This window comes from Oryzias melastigma, linkage group LG12 (genome assembly GCF_002922805.2).
Source record: "Oryzias melastigma strain HK-1 linkage group LG12, ASM292280v2, whole genome shotgun sequence".
In the NCBI taxonomy this organism is placed as follows: domain Eukaryota; kingdom Metazoa; phylum Chordata; class Actinopteri; order Beloniformes; family Adrianichthyidae; genus Oryzias; species Oryzias melastigma.
The window spans coordinates 10,999,823-11,016,630 of record NC_050523.1 but is presented as its reverse complement, the minus strand read 5'-3'; the positions used below and the strand labels follow the sequence as shown (position 1 = coordinate 11,016,630).

The 16,808-nt window shown below is 36.3% G+C and overlaps 1 protein-coding gene across 2 annotated transcripts in view; it reads right to left on the bottom strand.

The window, feature by feature from the left end:
• Positions 1 to 245: 245 nt before the first annotated feature.
• brinp1 (bone morphogenetic protein/retinoic acid inducible neural-specific 1) overlaps positions 246 to 16,808 on the bottom strand; it is a 134,930-nt gene continuing 118,367 nt past the window's right edge. For both annotated transcript variants that reach the window (XM_024299554.2, XM_024299553.2), the window contains exons 7-8: positions 9,503 to 9,725; positions 246 to 5,892 (exon numbers count right to left, since the gene is read on the bottom strand). In XM_024299554.2, coding sequence (XP_024155322.1) covers positions 4,758 to 5,892; positions 9,503 to 9,725 — 1,358 coding nt within the window. In that variant the 3' untranslated portion in view covers positions 246 to 4,757. The remainder of the gene's footprint in view (positions 5,893 to 9,502; positions 9,726 to 16,808) is intronic.

Sequence of the window (16,808 nt, the reverse complement as noted above, 5' to 3'; positions counted from 1 at the left end):
AAAAAAAAAAAAAAAAAAAAGCAGGGAACGTGGTGTCTGGTTTGCTTTTAAAATATGGCATCCTAGATAGTCCTGCACTATTTCACTTTTTAGTAGTTAGGGAGTAGTAAGGAAATTCCAACATAGCCTGTGTCACAAATATGTGCTGGAAAATAGCTTTATTGACAATAAACAAATACGAAAAATTCGTAGAAGCAATTAATTGAAAAAGCAGCAAATGCTAATTCAGCATTTAGAGGGACGCCTTTTTTTTCCAAGCAAAGCTCAAAGGTTCACATAGTTACTGCACAATGACTGTGGCTTTTTAAACCTTTTGGGGATTTTTGTTAGTGCTTTTAACATTACAGTCAATGCTCTGGTCCATTCAAACAGGACTCAAATCTATAAATGATTAAAATGACATTAAATAACCTTTAAAATCAGGATTTTGATGCTAAGTGTTTATATATAATTATATATATATATATATATAAATTAGAAATTGGTTCTTTTAGAACAGTAGGATGTTAGTTAATTGGACATTTTTCTTCATAAATTCTGGTAAAAGCCATCTCTAACAGAACTGCTGCTGTGGGAGCTCTGACAGAAGCATTTTAGTCAATAATTATTGTATTGATGTCATATACATAGATATAGTTTCAGTTAAAGAAATATATGACACAAAATTTTGGTTTGCAGGCATGAACGTTTTCAAACAAGGCCTATCTTTAATTTAAAGCATTCTTTATATTATAGCTGCTAAAAAATCAATAAAAAAATCCTTTCAGGCTAGACACGATGAATTTGTCCCACATGCTTTTAATCATCAAAAATAATCAAATAATGATAATGATAAACGGAACATTGGAAAAAAAAAAAAAAACAACTAAAGCTACATACTTTTAATATTGAATGTGGAATGTCAATGTGCCCCTACTTTTTTGCTGTATGTTCTCATAGTTGTTCTACAGACCATTACTGTAGTACATCTTAAAAATCTCATCATAATGTTACAGCAAAAAATTACCAATTCATGCAAGCTTAAAAAAAATAAAATGGTTGACATATCAAAAGATGTCAGAGAACAAAGAATAAAATGAAGCAAAACACTGAGAGAAGTCTGAAGTATTAGATATCGCAACAGGACATTTACAGTTGGTACAACCGTTTTCACATCAAAAGAAGATTAGGGGCAGCTGTGGATGAGACAGCAGCAAATTTGATGTGTCCTTATTTATTTTGGGAATCCAAAACTGTCTGCAGCTGCTCAATGTGAGACATGAATAGCGTTTTCTTTGTTGTTAACATTCAGAACACAACAGCTCATATTAGTTGTACTTCAGAAGATTTTAGTAATGGTCTCACTAGAAAAACAGAGAAGGTACATGTCCAAAACACCATGTACCAAGATTCAAATAATGTGGTTTTCGGTGGATTGTACCTATTTTAAGTTTTCTCTGTTGAACCACATATAAGCAATAAGCCAATGGATCTGACATTTGCTGAGATGTAATGGGAAGAGATCAGCTTGGAGATGAACTCTTTTATCAGCAGAATGCTATACTTAGTGATGTGATTGACCAGAAAACTACAAATTAGAGCATTGTGCAGAAGAAATCAGTGTTGATTAACTAATGCTAATTCCTATTAAGTCTGCCACTGTGGTAGAAAAATGGCATTAAATGTAATTGTTGCATGTTATCTTCAAAACATATCCCTCTCCTATAAATTACATTGAACAAATCCAACATTTTGATACTTGGCCTGGGTGCAAACAGCAAGCAGCAAAGACACTTATGCTAAGGTCTTAAAGCAGTATTTATACTGCAAATCTTAATGTAAAATGTGGGTCCACTTTTTTTCTGCAAATGTTCATGAGTGGCATCCATGGACACGACTTGCATAGATGAACAATTATGGAGTTGAAATGTAAAATCAAGCCCAGCTTCACACTCATGAAAATACACATAACAGATCTTCTTTGGAGCTAAATTGAGACCAATATTATTTGAAACCCAAATAAAACAAATTGAAACAAATTTTGGTGTTTGGTAAAAAAAAAATGAAATGTCAAAAACTTTTTGCTATTCTAAAATACACTTAATCATTTCCAGCTTCAAATTTTCGATTTTTTAGGTTTCAAAACTCAACATTTCAAAACTTATTTTCAGTTTTAAATCTTTTTTTTACTTTGAACTCTTTTTTTTTTTTATCTGAAAATTTCAGTCTCAAAACTTTTGGCCACGTTGTGGCGCGTTTGGGCGGGGTTAATGCAAAGGACCAATCAAAATTGATAAGGGTGGTAACTTCAGTCCCATGGCATTCTCTGAGTCTGACAACCTGGAAAATTACAGTAAAAAATGTCTGTATTTTCTGTATCTGAAGTCTGAACTTGTCCCAAGTCAGGTGTAAAAAGCAAAAAAGAGTTTATCGTACACAAACCGTGCGTCCAAAACACTGTTCTAGATTGTTCAAAGCGCCATCTTTTTGTGGTACGTTCAGCCATCAAAAATGTCCTTAGAAAACGTTGAAAACATCGAAAACGTCATTTTTGACTTCTTTAAAATGTTGTGTTAGCCCCGCCCCAATGCAACAGGAATTTACTGATTAAGAAATTTATAAAAAAGAGTTGAAAGTGAAAAAAAGATTTGAAACTCAAAAAATAAGTTTTAAAATGGAAATATTCAGTTTTAAAACAAAAAAAAACTGAACATTTGAAGCTGAAATAATTACATTTATTTTAAAACAGCACAAACTTTTGGACGTTTTATTTGTTTTTGGCCAAAACAACATTTTTTTCAATTTGTTTTATTTGGGTTTCAATTAATATTAGGCCCAATTTAGTTCCAAAGTCTTCCAGCTTTGCTTGGATTGAGGCGTCTCCCCAAATGCTGCTTTTTAATTTAATTGCTCCGTGTCTGCAGAATAAGTCATTTTGAATAAAGTTTGACTTGTGTGCAGACTGTATTTTGTTTTTCATGTCATTTAGACATAAAATCCTAGATGGAAATTACCCTAAACATCAGTTTTTAGCTACAGCCGTTGATAAAAGAGTGATAGATTGCAAAGACATTTGCCTGTGCCTCAGCCCATCCACCCAAAGATGTATACATTTGCTCCATGTGTACTTTTGGAATCTCAAATGTTCTGAATTGTGGACAAACAGACATTCCGAGTTACCCGTACCCATGACCATTCATGAGCGGACACTCGTTTCATAGGTAGTGTTTTATGCTTCAGTTTGACAGCTCAGAGTTCAAAAATAAAAATAGTTGTAGCTCTGTTTATGCTTCCAGCAACATGCAGGAAATTTCACCTTTTATATCAAAACAAAAAAGACATTTTTACACATGGCTATAAAAAGCTTACAGACTTTACACTGGCGAAAGAAAAAAAAAGGTATTATACGCTTTAATATAGCATTTTTTCTTCTTCTTTTCCCGCAGCACAACATAGAAATTCAATGGCTTTACAGTACAATCTCACTCAACACATTTCTTTTCTTGTTATCTTGCTCTTTGCTGTGCTCTTATATTAAATCATCTGAGAGAATAGAATTAAAAAACAAACAAATGGAACAAGTGAGGATGAGCTTTATGCTTTACTGTATGTCTACCTCAGGGGAAGTGTATGGCTTTAAGTTGTCTTGCAAATGTGCCTGACTGATGGACATTTTTTTACATTTTGCTCTTGGTGCTGGAAAAGCTACACAAAACAGCAGTCACAACATGTACAGTTTGCAAAGCTATACAAAATAGCATTGATTGTTAAATCTTCAGACCACAATATTGCACTCACGCACCAGGAGGTACAGCCTTGTGAAAAACACAGCTTGAAGTTCAAATGCAAGGCAGGGAGAAAGAGAAAAAAAACAAGAAAAAAATAATAATAAAGCGCTCCAAAATGCAAGATTTAGCAAAAAACCGAGCTCGATCTTGAGTGACACATTCAATTAACAAACAGCAATAAGCTCTGAGCAGCAGGAAGGAGAAATCAAAAGTTTTAAACAATGGCGCTCGCACCCACACATACAAACGCATTCACCCACATATACATGTAAATATAAACAGCTGGCTTTTGTTATTTGACATGACTATCCTGTTGCTGCCCTGCTCCGTCACAACAGACAGAGATTGCCCCCAAATACTTGTTGACGATGAAGATTCACTGTAGGATTCAGTGGAATAAAGAGTTTAGTAATATGCCGTCTACTAGCTTACTAGGGCTACCAGAACCTAGCAATGTGTACACATTTGATCAAACTGCCTGTTATATCGGAAATAATTGGAACATTTGAATTTAAAATTGGTTCTGCCCTTTGTATTCCTTTTAAAAATGTCACTTATTTTCATTTTTTTTTCAATAAATAATGGCAGTTTCAGAAACAACCTTTGATCCCTCCGTTAAAAATGAAGGCCTCTTTTTCACATACATACTTTGAATGTTTTTTTTGTTTGTTTTGTTTTTTTAGTTTGTTGTTTTTTTTTTTTCCTGTCCTTTCTTTTTAAGTTCATTTAAGGAATAACAGACATGCTAGGACAAATATGATACAGTCCTTATAGTGGTTCCGTAAGTATTCTTCATCTGGCAGAAAAGACATCGCTGCTCTTTCTGCTATTTTTTTTTTTTTTTTTTAAGAATTATGCTTACAAAGTTATTAATACATCAAAAGGCAAAAAAGGTCAAAAAATGAAAAAGAGGGAAAAAAAAGAGTATCATTGTGTCATAATTTGTCTGTCAGGTGTTTCTGTTTAGTGTCTTTAAGTTACTGTTGGGTTTTAACAGAGTTTAGCAGTTAGATGATCCGATTGTTTTAGGATCTCTGTGCTATACATGTCCAAGGCATGGTTCACCCGGATCATCTCGCTGTTGTTGAGCTTCAGCCTGTGTTTTAACATACAAGAAAAGAGGTCCAGCTGGGGTTTTCCCGGTGCAGAAGGGGGCGCTAAACGGTTAATCCGATCCCTAATGTCCAGCAGCAGAAGCATGACAGATGAGGATGAGTAGAACTGGGTTCCTTGTGTGTACGACTGGTTGACTTGTTGTACGGCACTACGAAGCAGGTCGGCGTTGAAGCGTAAGCTATAACCAAACACTTGGATGTCGGAGATTTTAATGTAGATCTGGCGTTTGTTGGGGTCTGCCAGATCCACCGGGCCTGTATCGTTGCGAAGGCCAGATGGAATCTTAGCACGGCTGCGTAGGTAAATGTGTACCGTCTCAAAAAATGTCTTCCACCTGTTGCCAAGCAGAAGAGTCCAGTTGAAGCATTGCGAGTTCTGCAGTCGCACTTTCTCCCAGCGCGGGTAACCGTGCTCGCCAAAGGGCATGCTCCAGCCTTCAGAGTGACTGCCACTGAACGGGTTGACATAAACAAAGAACATCGGGTCGATGCTGCTGTTTCGCATTTGGCAAATCTTCATCGACAAGCCAATAATCATGTGGAGGTAGTCCATCCGGTTCTTGTTGCTCTTGAGGGTCAGCGACATGCGCTTGCGCCACCTCGGGTCGAAGAATGTCTCCAGTCGGATCTCGTTGCTGATGAAAGTGGTGTGAATGTACAACCGTGAATCCATTTTCTGCAACAGGTACTTGAGCTCCAAGTCCTGAAAGTCCAGATCCGTTTCGAAGCTGATGAACTGCTCGCTGCGCTCGGAGTCCACGTTCTGCGGTTCACAGCGGCCACGGTACAACTTGTAGCCCTTGTTGCAGGAACCGCATTGGGAGATGTTGGCCAGGCTGCACATGGCACAGCTGTTGTTGCCACCTATGACACACGGAATGGGCCGCTGGCACAGTGTGACACCAGTGTGACACACGCATGTTCTTTGACTCTCTAAGAAGGTCCCCCAAAACCCGTTTTCATTGCAGTAGAGGAAGGACTGAACTCTGTTTAGCCACTGCATCACAGATCTGTGGAGACAGAAGAGAAGACATTTAGGCCATTAAAGAAGGAAGTGAAAATGAAATACATTCTTTTTTTTTTTTTTTTAATATTTCCTCATAACATTTCTAATCATGAAACTGAAAGTACCGGCTCTTTCTGGGGAAAAGGACTTTAGCTATGCTGGAAAACATTACTTAGTATTCCTGTCTTGTCTTTGCTTTACCCCTGAGGCATCTCTCAATCTTGAAAGCAATGAAATGTCTTTTCTGACTAAAGGAGGTGAATTCTGATTCCTGATTTTTCAGAAGAGGAAGCTGGTCAAGGTTAATTTGACACGTTAGTGAGCATGCGCTTTATCCATAGTGGGTGACAGTGCATTCTGAGCAGGATAACAAGTCTCCGAGCTAATCAAAGAGTGTTAACAGAGAGTTTGCGGATCCTTTAAGGCCCTTCACATTCTATCTTTAGACATCTTGACTTGTAGACGAGTGAAAAGGGCTGTAAATCAAATTACTCCAGTGGGTTTCTTACAGATGAAATAACAATTGACTACACATTAACTTTTTTTTCATTAACAGCGCGTTGTGTTGACTCATTCTGGACTACTAAAGCTGAAATCCAGGCTCAACCAAGAAGATATAAAAATAAATTTCAACATTACATCTTGTGTAGATTTGGCTAAACAGTGCTCCCTCACTATATTGTTGTTCATCTTGTTTCTTTTCAGTACAATTTTATACTGATTATAATCAACTTATTTTTATTTAATTTTTCCTACCAAGGTTTGAACTTTGAGAGCTTGAATAGGAGAAAAATGTGTAAAAATGTTAGTATGTGTCTAAGAAAAGAGTATAAAATGAAGGGTTTTACAGCCTTAAAACATCTTTAATCCTACATGAAGGAAAACAGTATTAAAACAGAGTGAAACCAACTATTTTAAGGTTTGTTGGTCCTTTCAGAGTTCTATCATTACTTTTCTTGATTAAAATCTTTGGTGTGAATATTAAACTTTTTTTTTAAGTTTCAAAAGTAAAACAATAAAAAAAGAAACCAAGTTACTGTCATTGACTGTATAAGATAACTGGATAGACCGGGAGTGACATCACCTGTAGAAAATGTCTTACTTCCGGCTCCAGCAAAATGAAGCCAATTCAATCGCAACTTTTTTTCCGCAATACAGATGCCATGTTGGAATCAGACGACAGCGATTGGTCCAATTGGTCTGGGTCACGTTTCTATGGCAACTACTGTCGTCAATCAGAAGTAAGCTTGTTTAAAGTCCACAACCTATTGAAAGTTGATAATCTGTCAATCAAACGTTTAAGGTGGGGGGGCCGTCGGGCACCACATGCTTTTACTGAGGCATCTGATTGGTCACTTTCTGAACTTGAATAAATTGCGATGAAGACAAAATATGAAATAAAAAAAAGGGATTGGCAAGAACATAAAAAAAGGCATCAGAGTAAGAAGGATTATTCTGAGTAATACTGTTCATTTCTCTATAGAAGTCTATGGGATTTTGCCTTCGTGGAACCATCAAGTACTTCATATTTGGAACGTGGAGGGAGGGGTCGCTGAGTCTAGTTCTGTATATACAGTCAACGCAAGCTATTAGTGCTTGTGTAAGTGTTGTTGGTAGCTTCCCTTGCACCACATTATATCCACATTGTAATTTAGGTGAGCTGTCAAAGGTGACTTGTTAAGGTGGCGTTCGCTCACTGTGGAATTAGAAGAAACCTGCGTCTCTGCAAATGAGTCATGACCAGCTATTTAGAACAACAACTGAAGAATTTTCCTATTTTAACTCCGACCCGAATATGCTCTTCATTTGCTCAGACTGACTGTACCTGCAAGAAAGAATCACATTTAATTATGTTGCCGTGGCAACACAGCATCACAACAGGTTTCCTATTTTCCCGTCCAATTTGTCTCTCTGCAGCACATTGCTGCACGCCTCGTGCAAAGCCACACATTTAAATGATTCTTTTTTTGCATGCCTTTTAATATTCGCAGGACAGAAAACGCACTTACAATTTCCCTCAAATCGGATTGTGATAAACAATTTACACAAGATTGTTTTCCTCTGTGATACGGAACCGTCTGTGATTTGGTAGGTTTGATAGCATTGTCTGACTTTATGGCTGTCGGTGACATCATCTGTGATATATTATACTTTGCCAGCAGGGAAATAAAGGGTGACTTATTTATTTATTTCCCAGCATCCCCTGCAGTGTCACTGACGTACTAGGCATGTGCTGAAAGACATCTCTGAGGAAATTGGTGAACACACCCATCTGCAAAACTTTTTCAATTTTGTCTCAATTTAAGTATGCTAAGCAATTTTACTTTAAGAATGTATTTTTTATGTGTATTGGTCTCATTAAGAGACGTTTATTCTCTTGCACATACATTTCTGAACCCTTCCACTCTATTAGTATCAAGATTTTAAAGGTTGAAAGTTCTATTATTTCCCAACAGCAGGATACTTTTTAAGATTCTAAAGGAAAAAAAAAATAAAGATGGACTCTTCAGCCAGCAGACCCTCCGTCCTTTGATTCTGTAAGTAGATACTCTCCTCTCAATGGAAGGCCTAACGCTTTCCTTTTTGATAAAACGTAAAGTTAAGCTTGGCCTGTGGTGACCATAAGCCTGGAGTTTAACTTCTTTATAGTTTCATTGGCCCAGACCGCTGGGGGTCATTCTAAAATGGATCAGGCATCTCTTTTTCACTTTGCTCTCTGTATTCTCTATGAGTGTATGTGTCATTGCTGCAGGGACTGAATCATTTATCTCTTTCATAGTGTTGGAGGTAAAATTCAAAAGGTTGGGCAATAATTCAAAAAAATAACATTTGTGTTTCTCTTGGTGGGAAATTAGCGCTGTACACATAAACTGAATCGAGGTGGACAACTGCTTTGTTGCAGTCAAACGTAAATGCAAAGAAGGGAGTGTGCACATCGGATGAAAACAAATAAGTCTGTGCAATCATCCGCTCTGCCTCTTGAGAAGAAATCCGAGCCCACTCTCATGACAAATGTGAGAGTGCTTCTATTCTGTCAGACAGTTGACAATTGTTCATTTTCATCCTGCTGAAATTCACATTTTACTGATTCTGCCCCCATTCTCTTGGTAAATTCATCTCCGATGAATGTTTATTTATTTATTTATTTCTAGATATGAGGGAGCCAGGACTTATATTACATGGTGTGTTCTGATTTGCCAGAGTGGAAATGAGCATTTTTTGGACCTTTTTTTTGTAATGGTTGTCACCGTGGCAGATTCACAGCTGGGCTCTTAAGCTGAAAATGCAAAAGGTGGTGACAGATTTGTGCAATGACCTAACAAGAAAACTGCCGCAGCTACAATTTTTCATGTTACTAAGTGAAATGCAAGATTTAAGTAAAGCTTTTTGGGCATGTGCAAGCCTCAGCACTTTGGGGACTTGATGGACAGGAAAAAACAGGGAGGAAAAAAAAGCTACTGCACAGGTGTAATTCATCTATTAAAAACTCACAAAGGCACAAACAACCCAAATATACATTTCTATTTTTGTGATTTAGATGAAACTTGAAGCTATTCTGAATCTTCGGTTTCTGCTCTTGACCAAATCCACATCAAGGTTGTGTTTCCACCCACCTCTCCCTCGGCATCTGGTGGTTTGGATTGTGGTGACAACGGATGCTGAGGCTAAACAGCTTGCGGGCAGTGCGCTGGATCTTGAGCCGCTGGATCTCCAGGGAGCTCTGAAGGAGCCTGTAACGAGCCTGCAGGTCCCAGTCGCTGCCCCACAGAAGATGCACACTGCTGATAGGCAGGAAATGGGTGGAGGGGAGCCTCTTCAGGAAGGACTTGAACTCATCTGAGGGATGGAAGTAAAATAGAACTATTGGCACATTATCATTATTATCATTATTAAAATAAATAAAGTAAAAACCATTTGAACCAGAGCTGTTGCCACAAAATAACACACTCTTCAGACCACTCCTTGACTGTTAACAATGAATATCGTATATCTTTTAATAGTATCCCCGGGGTTTATTCCAAGAATGTGGCAGCTGGACCGGAGATTTTTAGAGATAGGTGTCTATTGGAGACCAGAGTTTATTCCATCACAGACAGAATGGTGATGGTTAATGGGTTCATTTTAGGGGTGTAACGGACCACAGAATTCAAGGTTCGGATCATTTTTTGGATCAGTAAAAAGTAAAAAAAAAAAAACAACTGGAAAAACAAGAAGATAAAAGCCTAAAATTACTTTTTGAAAAGCTTTAGAAACATATATTTGAGAAAACATAAAAGTACTTCAAAGCATAAATGTGTACTCACACATCTTTGATCTTAAACATAAACAAAAATGTAAAGTGTTTCTAATTACATTTAAATGTCTTGAGACCAAATCTACAAAAACTAAGAGAAAAGAATGCTTATATGCTATTTTTCCCTTGCTCAAACCCCCATCTCCCGACGTCCAAATTAAATCTTAAAAGAAAAAGTTAAAATTAAACTTTTCTTATTTTTTTGAATTAATTGTACTATTGTGTGAACATTTAAATATTTCAAATAATTATTATTATTCGGGGTACATGTGTAGGTGACGCACTGCCATGCCCACTTTTCCTGGTGATTTTTGATCCTTTCGGCTTGCCGTACTGCCTTTCCCTGACAGCACGTCCCGATTGTATGAGCAGTGTTTGTGGGACAGCGGCTGCTCCTCACTGGGAGATGTAGACCCAGACACAGAAACGTCCATTGATGCTTTTATTCAGCTCTTCAAAATAAATCTTCAGTAAATCTTTTTCGCTTTAATGTGAATCCTTTTCCTGGAAACACATGCATATTTCCATCTTTGCTCAATAAAACCATTAAACAGTTCTTTGAATTTGTCGCCCACTTTCTTTGCACCTCCACCAGGATATTATTCGTTTGTTTCTGCAGCCGTTTTTTCAATATTACCCATCTGCTTGCGTCATTCTGGATCCACCCCAAATGTTGAGCAGATTCCTCACCAGAATGTTCTTTGGCGTATGCCACCGCACCAAGTTTAAATGCTAAATCTAAAGTTCCTGGGACATGGCTACACACCGCAATTATGCAATTGTGCACAGTGGTAGTCAAAGGAGCCCACCCACTATTAGAGACTGTTATCTAATGATTCAAATACCTATTAGACCCAACGTTTATTGGAGTGCGGCGTCTATTAGAGATCATCCACTATTGGAAGATATACATGTCGACATGCTTTTCTCCATTCATCAGTGTGTGATTGTGTTTGTGTGCTATAAAAGCGCTATAAAAGTATACGCCAGTCACTGTTAATGCAACACTTTACAGTAGTGAAGTGCTTCTGCAATCAGTGTTTTAATGGTTGAAGGGATAGAGTTGTTTTTTGGGACTATCCTTTAAAGGGCCTATATCATGATATTACTAAGCCTTTCAGAGTAAACCATATGCATTTATTTGACAATATTGTGCCTTTGGCTCACTACATTTTTTATGAATTAGGAGTTATTTCATGAGCTCTTTTCATAACCGGAAGTGAGACAACTCAGTCTCTGAGGCCACTGACTTTCGCCCCTTGTGGGTGGCGGCCATTTCATGACGTCAACCTAAAGCCGACCTCAGCAGCGTGTCTGCATTTCGAACTTTTGCAAAGGTGGATGTGGTTATTGTGTGTATAAAGTGAAGTGTTTCGCGGTTTACTGTTATCTCTGTGGAGTAAATAGGCGTTAGTGTTAGCCTGGGGACGGTTTTTAGACAGTAACCATCCAACTAAGCTTTTTAAAGCTGATGAACATTACAACGTGTGTTGTTTAGTTGTTTATCTCCGGTGTCAAAGGGTTATGGGTCATTCCAACGTTGCTTTCCTGTTTTTTTAGACAACTCCTATGTGACTGTGTCTTTGAAGACTGAAGACATCATTAAAAGTCCAACAATCACTTAATGTTAAAATAGGACCATATTGAATTAAATCTCATATCACAGCGATAGGTCCCAGGTTCTAATCCCCGGTGTATTCTTTCGGTGTTGAGTTTGCCTCTATGTATGTGTGGGTCTTCTCCGGGCACTCCAGCTTCCTCCCACTGTCCAAAAATATGCCTCATAGTATAAGTGGTGACTCTAAACTGTCCCTTAGGTGTGGATGTGAGTGTGTGTGGTTATCTGTCTCTGGGAGGCCCTGTGACGGACTGGCAACAATGGCTGGGATAGGCTCCAGCAACCCCATGACCCCAAAAGGGATTAAGCGGGTTTAGACAATGGATGGACGGATGAATGGATGAGCTTAAAGTGGCTTAATATCTTAAAAACAAATACAAGGATGTCATCACGAAAACAAAAGATTAAAATAATCCTTCGGCTATAGTGCGGACATTGTCAATATCTATGGTAGTGATTGGAGGTGAATAAAGAAATAATTCAATTCAAAAACTTTTATCTCAAATGACAAAAATGTCAATTTTATATTAAAAAATCAATCTAAAACATTTAATAACATGCCTATATTGTTTAGTTATGTCCTTTCCCTTTGTTCTTTTAACTGTTATTGTTATTTTGTGAGATTTTCTGACTTTTTATGTATTGTTTTCCTCAAGTAAACTCAATTTTAGCACCCAGCTGTGACCCAAAAAACAAAACAAAACATAAATAAAAAAAGAAGCAAATCAGACATATTTTTTATAGAGAATCCCCATATTCATAGAACGTACACCTACAGAATGTTGCACCCCCCGCCCCCCTTTTCAACAGCATTTACAACAGAGTCGAGAACTCTTTTGCAGCTATAGCTGTGAAATGTCAGAATTCTCTCCACCTTCCTCCCAGGCATGTCAGCACTCCCCTCTCTTTTTCTTCAAAGAAGCCAGAAGATTTCTCCTCCCCTGCCTCACAGTTGCCATATTTCTCCACCCAGCTTTCAGAGATGTCAGATATCTTCTCACCTTTTTCCTGGGTGCCACCTGCACCTAACATTCAGAATTATCTGCCTCTTTCACAGGAAAAAAAAAAAAAGCTTTCATTGTCAAGTTACGCCCCAGTGACAATTCAGAAGTAGCCAGGTTCTTTTCTACCAGCTTTAAAGGCATTAAATATCTTTTTCTTGATAGAGCTTCCAAGAAGGTCCCAGAGTCCTTTGAGTCAGTCTTATCTCCAGCCACCCAGCACACCTTATCTACAGATAATGGCGTTCACAATTTAGCCACAGTTTACTTTTAGGTCTCACTTTGTTCCTTTACCTCAAAATGATAAATTATTAATTGTAACTTTTTTTCTAGAATAAAATCCCAACAGCATAGCTTTGATTTTCCAATATAAAATAAAATTTTTTGTTTTTATTTTTTATTTTTTAACCTCTAGCAGCATGATTTATTTCTCTAACTATTACAAGAGTCTTTATTCACAAGGATAGTTTATCAACTATTTCCATGATGGCACTTTAATTGATGTTAAATAAAAATATAAAAATAAAAAAGAAGTAATGCAGTTGTCTTAAATCAGATGAAAAAGTATTTTGTTGATTGCCAAAATATCTGCACTTGATCTGATAAGAACCAAAATATGACAGCTGATTAAAAATATAAAATAAAATAAGTCATTAAGGGTGAGATTACATAAATGCACTTCTTCCCACTCCTTTTCAAGCGATAAATCAATATCTACTTGACTTAAGTTAATAATAATCACAATATTTCATGAATCTAATGTGACCAACGTGTATATTGTATGTATCACTGCAAAAACCTTGATTTATGAATATTGGTACTTGCATTTTTGTTTTTCTTCTTGAATGTATGTTTTTGTGTATGTTATTTTCTTTTTTTTAATCAATCCATGTTTTAATATCTTAAATAGGTTTTTTATATCTGTGTAATTTTTTTTGTTGTATAATCTACCAATAATGCTCTAAATAAGCCAATAAATTAAATCAAAATAAACTACTACTACTCATAATATTGAAATAATACTTGATTAGCCACTCTTTTCTTGTTGTATTCTAGAAATTGACATTTATGATGGTGTGAAAGCCACAAGACAAAATATATATATATATTTATAAGATTTTAGACATTTTAAGACCTAAATCAGAACATTAAAAAACTATAATGCAAATGAAAAAACACTTAACCCAAAAAGAAAATTTGAGCTCTTTTTACTCAAACTCAGAGTAAATATTAGCTTATTTGTGCTAATTAGATCAAAATAATAAATTGATTGGAAAGGGAAATTGTTGAGTTGTAGTTACAGTCAAGTCAAATTCTAATCAAAAAGTGATTGGAATGTTCAAGAGCCTCCTTAAAGGATAAATGTTTCTAACACCGATACACAACTGTAATAAATTGACTAAACTGTTCACAGTGATTCCTTCTTGCATTATTTCTTTATTAAAATAAAACTATATGTTTTGCTTTTTTTTAATATTCTACTTTTTCACAGTTTTAAAAAAATATGGTAATTTCCAATTCTGTCATGGGTAAACTTTAATTTCTTCACACCATAGAATTTGCATACTATTTTAGCTTTTTTTTACATTTGATAGCAACTTTTGTGTGACCTCTGATCCCAAACAAGCATATATGGCAGCAAAAGCACACGTGGGTGTAACTTTAGTTGGGTGACTGCAGCCAGGTAACTAGATTACAGCGTTTGCTCAGAAGTGCTTCCAGACCGCTGCTGAGACTGACTGCCTGCACATTAGGAAATTACATACATGAATTCCTATCTTCGTCCACACACTATATCATGCTTTTTATGTGTGAGATATCTAATAAAAAAAAACAAACATATACATTTTTCGACTCATAAGTTGATAGTGAGTGGAGATATATTATATTGAAGGGTGGTATTGAAGAAATAACATGACATAACGTGTTTTTTTTTGCACACAACGACCATTCTGCGACCTTCAAACTGGGGAATTCTTACCTTGTAAAAGTAGATTCCATATGGCAGCTGTTGTATAAATTTGGTGGTTGAGTGTATGTTGCAGTGCTGTGTTTGTGCAGATAATGTATTTTACTGGAGCAACTGTACTCCTGTGGCTATTTTGGTAGCAGGTCTGTCATATTTGATAAAAGCATTATTGGTCCAAAGCCGATGTGGCGTAATGACTTTTTTTTTCCCTTTTTACCCTGTGTGTGTCTGAGTAAAGAGGCTGGGGGGTGGAGGGTACTCCTGTATTCACAGAATAACTTGAGAGTCACAGTGTTAGGCTGAACTTCCACACTAACAGTCTATAAGAGACATTTATAACAGAAACACATAACAGAGACACTTTCATCTACAGAATGAGTTTTTGTTTTTCTGCTATACATACAGTATGACACGTTTCTATTCTAGGACTTTAAACAAGTCCACAACTAATTTAGAACTAATTTCCCAGAAGTCTTTGCGAAAAACTAGAGTACATCAATGGTCGCTAGATTAGCGGGTATAGACCACAATGCATTGCAGTCGAACAAAAAAAAAAAAACGTGTTTAAATGCAATATTTGAATAAACCATCCACATTTTTACCACAAAAACAGAGAGGAGTCATAAATAAACACAGTGAAATGTATAAATATATATAATGTAGTAGAGTGGTAAATGGCTAGCCAATCCCCTCTGTGTCTGAAATATTAAAATTTGCAAATCTATTAGTTACAGTAATAATGTATTTTAATTATTTTTCTTCTGTGACTATTAGGTATTTTGTAATAAGTGTTACTGTTAATGTGCTGCTACTTTGAATGTTGTTGTGTTTAACCAGTAGAGGGCAGTGTCGCGGACGTTATTGCTGGACATTTTATTTTGAAAAGACACAAAGCAGTCATTTTCCTGTTCGTCTTCCTGTTTTGATGTCTGCTCCGCGGTTGTTTCATCTGCATGATAAACAAAATGTCCACAAAGTTTTAAGGTAATTTACTCAAAACATGTAAAAGCCATCTTTCAATATTACTTCGTTGGATTTCTTTGTTGGTGTTTCTGCATGATTGTTGAGTTTTACATGGATTTTACAGAGGACGGAAATGTGCGTCGTGGTAGTGAGAAAGCCGTAAGAGACGCGTATCTTGTGAGAAAACGGCGCCATTTCCAGTTCCTGGGTGTAAAGCAGCTGAAAACTGTGAGTTTTGTTTGATTATTTATTTGTAATTTTTCCAATGACTTGTAAGTAATTTTATTTATTTTTTGTGTTCATTCTCTGTGGTCAGAGTCCACTGTCGTATTTTTATGTTACTTTCCTTAACATTTTTCGTTTGGTAAAATCCTTTGCCACAAGACCAACCAGTTGTCAAAGAAATTCTGAGATTTTGTTTTACTTGAAGCAAGTTTGTGAACATTTTTGAGTGTGATTTAAAAATAATAAATTGCTGTAAAAAACCCAGTGATTGTGTCCTGTGAGGCAACATCATTTCTCCAGGCTACATATATATATATATATATATATATATATATATATATATATATATATATATATCCCTTTATGGGTAAGGAAGTATGGGGGGAATTCAGACATTGTCTATCTCTCATGGCAATCCAGAATAATGCAAGCCATTCTAAGTTATTATGTAGAGGGAAAACTTTTTAATTTCTGCAAAATGCCATATCTAAGAAAAATAATTTCTATTTTTGCCATTTAGATCAATCTGAGGTTACTAATTGCGTGTAAATATTTTGAGTTATATTGATCCAGCCTAATGGTGAAATTACACACACTGCAGTCCTTGCATACATAATATGACATCCTATCTAATTATTCCTTCAGACGTCTGGAATATTATCTGACTTTTTGTTTCTTTTCTCTGGCTAAACTAAACATAGAAAGAAATTAATTTAACATTTTGATTAATTCAGAACTACATTTTGGATTAAACAGTGGAGAATTTATTTAGTTTTATTTTTGAATATCCCAAATGATAATTTAAAAAAAAATTACAGATTATTTTGGTCTTATCTTTTTTCCTCTAAAT